This window comes from Phycodurus eques, chromosome 18 (genome assembly GCF_024500275.1).
Source record: "Phycodurus eques isolate BA_2022a chromosome 18, UOR_Pequ_1.1, whole genome shotgun sequence".
NCBI classification, from domain to species: Eukaryota; Metazoa; Chordata; class Actinopteri; order Syngnathiformes; family Syngnathidae; genus Phycodurus; species Phycodurus eques.
Window position 1 is genome coordinate 11,855,004 of NC_084542.1, and position 5,440 is coordinate 11,860,443.

The 5,440-nt window shown below is 41.5% G+C and overlaps 1 protein-coding gene across 2 annotated transcripts; it reads right to left on the reverse strand.

Moving 5' to 3' along the window:
• Positions 1-555: 555 nt before the first annotated feature.
• Positions 556-4,197, reverse strand: LOC133417090 (melanocortin-2 receptor accessory protein 2-like). 2 transcript variants are annotated; one of them, XM_061704584.1, is made up of 5 exons: positions 4,142-4,197; positions 3,992-4,067; positions 3,787-3,908; positions 3,602-3,701; positions 556-2,444 (listed from the first exon to the last, which is right to left on the reverse strand). In XM_061704584.1, exons 3-5 carry the CDS (start codon positions 3,896-3,898, stop codon positions 2,027-2,029), a joined length of 630 nt encoding a protein of 209 aa, XP_061560568.1. In that variant the 5' UTR covers positions 3,899-3,908; positions 3,992-4,067; positions 4,142-4,197; the 3' UTR covers positions 556-2,026. The 2 variants fall into 2 exon arrangements, with proteins under 2 accessions (XP_061560568.1, XP_061560567.1); XM_061704583.1 differs by having other exon boundaries at positions 3,992-4,196.
• Positions 4,198-5,440: the final 1,243 nt, after the last annotated feature.

The window sequence follows — 5,440 nt, forward strand, 5'->3', positions numbered from 1 at the left end:
TTGCTACTCCACCGCGTGCTGCTGTGTTGAGTCACTCATCCTTTTGTGCTCTATTTGAGCTCTGAGCAGAATTCAGACGTCCGCCAAGGCCAAACAATCAGAGTTTCAATCCACTATCTTTCTGTGAACGTACTTTCACAATACTTCCCTGTGCATTTAGTGTTCTTTTGGTGATAACAGTGTTGCATTTGAGCCAAATATACCTTTTGGAAATATGGACAAAAAGTTCCATTTTGGTTTCATCAAACCATAACACGTTTTCCGACGTGTTTGTGAAATTTTTCTTACAGTCAAAGGTTCTGAAGATTGAAGTAGTGACTACATCCAAGACAATAAAATTGCCATTTGTTTGCCATTAACTTCAGCTACATGATTTCGCAACAATTTTGGAGAAAATGATACAAAATGCTTAGCACACAGTATTTGGTTCAAAGTCACGTTGTAACACATTCCACAAATATGGCCGGCACAGCACATTTTGATGGCAACGTTGTACAGTACGACCTCAAAATCCGAGCACATACAACCATAATTCAGGAACATTTCTTGGGGAAATATATGTAATTTTATTGTACAACGTACTTACATAGAGGAATAAAATAACAAAACACTGACGACTTCACAGAACAGGTGTGTTGAGTAAATGACACACAGGTGCACTCTATTTACTAATTAGGTGACTTCTGAAGGCAAAAAAAATCTGCAAAAAATTGGAGGAAGTGGAACCGCCATCTTTTCAGACGTCACTCGAGATGTCGGCAAATCTCGCGAGACCTCAAGTTACCGCGCTAGAGCTTAGGTTAGCCAGGACCAAAGGATTAAGTCGTATTATGTCTTTTTGTAGTTATTATTTTAATGTACAGGGCATCCTCAAATTGCAACATAGTTTCGTTCCTATGGTGATGTCATAACCTGATTTGTTGTTGTTGTTTTTTTTAACTTATGTACTGTATGCAGAAATAATGATAATCATCATGAGCATTTAACTGTTCTGCCTATCACTGTACATCACTAGCATAGATCGATGAGCAAAGACATTATTTGTAGTAAATAAAGCATAATTTCTGCACTAATTAAGTGAAATTGGATAATTTCGCGCAGCGCACGAGGCGATCTCGCACGGCACGCTAATGTGCCGCCACACAGTGGTTGGGAATCACTGCTTGAAGGTAACACTGTATTTGGCATTAGCCTTAAAACGGGAAAGGTGAGACATGGTCCCCTGAAATTCTCACGTTCTCTAATTGTTTCCAGTGCATTACCCAGTAACAACTGCTGCCAATCACTCCTGAGATCCGACTAATACAAGTCAGCAGAGGAGAGAAGTCTGAGTATGTCAGCGGCATGTCGGGAATGTTATAATTAAACGCTGCTCATCTGTCACATGCAAAAGCTCATTTAGACAGAGTTAATTAAGGTTGATCGAACATTCAGCATTCCCAGCACATCCTATTTGCCAAAAGACGGTAAAATCTTGCAATGTTCTTTTGCATAATAATCGCCGCCCGATAGTTTGTTTCAAGGGAGACGTCAAAAAGAATGAAGATGTGTGAGCACGTCGTCACCTTACTATACCCCGGATCGGCCGCCATTTGATCACAGGGCTCGTTAAAAGACAGTTAATTGTGCTGCCTGGTGATGAGTAGGTTTAGCTTAAAATAATACCATAATTCTACAGGTGTAGTTAGTATAAACACACTAGTTTTAAGACATCTTGGTTCTATTTTTAGTTTAGCTATGTTTACTTGTTTTAAGTATTCTCGCCAAATATTTCTTGTTCAAGTAGTAGGTAATTTAGCTTAAATTAAGTTAATTGTTTTTTCAAGGACTCCCTCTCGCAACGTACAAGCGACTTCCCTGCCTGGAATTGTAAGCAAAGGTTAAGAGCCTGGTATTAGCGCTCGGTTGTCATTAGTCCGTCGATCTGGTTTCCAGGCTCCTGTGACGTCCTAAATCGTTCCAGGCAAGAGGAAGCAAATAATGACAGCTACAAACCACGTCCATGTTGTCTTTTATAGAAATACTGTTAGTGAACGTCAGCAGATCGTATGTTGTGGTCCGGTTTGATGGGCGGCTCACACAGCAGGTCATCTTCTCCCAGTGAGTTGCGCTCAAAGCTGACACAATTTGGGATGTTAAAGTTGGACAAGAAGGTGCAGTCGGTGTCTGTTTCCCTCTCACCCCCTACGAGCCCATTGAGAAGTAAGAGTTCCCTCGTGTCTTCACCTTCCTGTGACCGGTTGACCGTCTCCCTCGTTCCATTCTGCTTCGCCTCGGCTTTTTGCCACTTCTTGCCCTCTTTATCCTCACTGATGTAGAAATTAAAGTAAGAGCGGGACTCTGCCAGGAAGGGACGAGAAACGGCTTTGTGGTCGTCGTCTTTCGGACCGATGACGTTCACGAGAACGCTTCCCGGACCGGGCAGATTCTCGGCGTCTGGGTTTCTGGCAAGAAAGCGAATGACTGAAGCATTATTTGCATATCAAAAAAACCACACACACATTCGTAGGGATGGGAATTGATAAGAATGTAGCAATTCCGATTCCATTATCAATACTGCTTATGGATATGATTCCTTATTGCAGAGGTACAGGGCAGACGTTTTTATATCGCACTGCATTATTGACGCCATGTTGGAGAAGTTCCGAACAAAACTACACTTCTTGAATGTGACATCATCACTCATTTGCCACATGAGAGGAATCGATAAACGGGCCCGCTAACAAACAATTCCTAGGCACTGAATTAGAGGGAAGCAGTTCTCGAGAGAATCGGTTTTTCCATTCCGATCCCTACTCATTCATTCATCCGTCTTTTCCATTTCCATCGTAGCGCTTGCACTCTTTGAGCGAGAGCATGACGAACATTCCGGAATGTTCGTCAGCCAATCGCAGGGCACGGTCACGGATCACGCAGGTAAAAGGAATAAAGCACAACATTACACACGATCAAATGAGAACCAAAACAACAGCTGTATGAAGAGTCTTCCTTTTTCAAGGTAACGCTTAGTTTGGATTGATACTGTCATAGTAATCATTTAACACCTTGTCTATTATTTTCAGTTTTTTTTTTTGTAATTGTTTCGCAACAGTGACAAAAGGCCTATAACACAGGTGTCAAACTCTTTGCCCAGGGGCCAGATCTGGCCCGCCACATCATTTTATGTGGGCCGCGAAAGCAAATCATGTCCGTCAATTTTTGGATTATCGCTCAAATCTGTACCAACATTTCAAATTTTCATATCGTTGAGATATCGCAAGCATTTCTTGTTACCAAACACCTTTTAGAGTAACTTCAACAAACTATTATCCCTGACCTCTGATTTCAAAACTAGTTAACCATTGATTTGTTGATGAGCCGTTTAAAAATTTTTATGGTTTCACAGTCATAACGAGCCACTGAGGAAAACCGTAACTACAAAAATGAGTTTGACACCGCTGGCCTATAATATATTTGCGATTGTAGCGTTGCATCCCATGGTGCAACGTTTCTTACTTTTTGACCGCTGATCCAGATTCATATTTTAGATCAAGGTGGCAGGTTACATCCTGATGCATGATGAACAGAGAGGTATGACAGTACAAAGAAATAGTATACTCACTCCCGCTGTGGCGCTCCTGTCTTGGCCAGCACGGTGAGAACAAAAAACATGAAAATGACGAACACTGCAAGTCCAACCCAGAAGCCGATTACGATGGAGTCTGCAACCACACACACACGAAAAAATAAACATGAAAAATGTATGTTTATGAACGTAAGAGCAACAATTTGACATGTCCATCTTACATCTGTGTGCTTTGAGTCCCTCGAAAGAGACGGGCTCCTCGTCGTAGTATTCATATTGCCACACGTAGTCGGTGCGCGGCGCGCTGCTTTGGCTCCGGTTGTGCGAACTCATGCCAATTGGCCTTAATTGACGCATGCGACACAGTGACACCGAATCAACAACACGCTCGACGGATGATAATTGACCAACAAACGCGAAGTTTACCTTGCATCGGTCCTATTCACGCGCCGTGCGGGGAAGCGGTTGCACCTCCGTGCGCATCTTGGGTTACTTCCACGCACTAAAACCGAGGCAACAAATTTTCTAAGAAGCCCATTCAACAGACCCGTCATATAAACCGGGTGTAAACCCTACCGTGAGAGATGTCAGTCAGATGAATCCCCCACCCGCCCCCCAAATATAGAAAAGAACTGAGCACCACATCAATGCAAATCATTGTAATCCTCAAATAGCACGCACACCTGCCCCCTAGTGGCGCTGAGCTGTAAGGGTTTTAGTCGGAAACATGTTACTTTCTCCCGTTGATAATGTTTATAATATGTTTATGAAATTCTTCAATTGCTAAAAAATTTTTTAGAACTGATGTGCACTGTCTAGTATACCATCTTTGTGGAGTAACAGAAACACGACTTGCTAAATTGAATGCTATCAATAATAATCAACTTTACTACCTTTGTGGTAATACTATACCATTACTCTGTTACTATATGATTTTCACTGCATGCTGTATTCAGGTACATACAGAATTTTTATTGCAAGCCTTCCAATGCTCGCAAAGGTCATTGCCCCCTGTCAGGTGGTTTCCAAGGTAACACTCAGGACTTCAATTAGAGCAGGATGTGGCCCTTTTAGATGTACTCGTCAGCTGTACAAAGGGCTACATCGGAACAACATGACCTGCAACGCACGCTTGTTGGCCTCTTTTTAAGCGGTGGTGTCTTCACCCCTTGTTGCTCTCAACTCTTTTGTCACATAAGGGTGCACACAAAGATGTACAGTTGAGAATTTGAGCATTTTCTCCTCTTTTTTTTCTGATCAAAGTCAAGCCAAGCCGGCTTGTCCTGTGTTTTGCGGTGTGTTAAGAGCGATACAGTACTGTACAGTGTATAATTGTACCTGGCTTAAGACAAAAATCTCTTTGGAGGGCTGCAGAGTATTTGGACCAATCATGAGGACGCTTTTGAGTGTTGGGAGTCATCCAGCTCATACAGACACATTTGTTAACTCTTTCAATTTGAACCTGTCAGTGAATCTTTTTCAACTTTTGAACAGTCTTTTCACACCTTTTTCCAGCACTTGTTAATAGGGACCCGGCAGATTACTGCAGATTTCCTAGTTGGTTACTTTATATCACAATGCTAGGTGGCTATGTGTTGCGTATTTTTTTTACACGTAAACTTTAAAGGTTTGCGTTCCCACAAAGTTTAACAGATCTGGCGTAGGATTTTCAAATGAATAAAAATGCAGGACTGGAAGGAGACATATCATGCAATTTGTTTTCAAAGCATCTTTATAGAAAATCTAAAAGTCTTCCTTTGTCACACCTTGTGACATTTTTTAATTTAAAAAAAAAAATATATATATATATATTTTTTTTTTTTTTTTTTTACAAAGCAGCAGAAATGAACACTTGTCATTGTTTACCCACTTATG

Excerpts from the sequence above, each read along its gene's own strand:
- LOC133417090 (XM_061704583.1), bottom strand. The coding sequence starts at position 4,119 with ATGACGGGTCTGTTGAATGGGCTTCTTAGAAAATTTGTTGCCTCGGTT. Across the intron at positions 3,909-3,991 it reads GTGAATAGGACCGATGCAAG|GCCAATTGGCATGAGTTCGC; the intron begins GTAAACTTCGCG and ends GCGTCAATTAAG. Across the intron at positions 3,702-3,786 it reads GGGACTCAAAGCACACAGAT|ACTCCATCGTAATCGGCTTC; the intron begins GTAAGATGGACA and ends GTGTGGTTGCAG.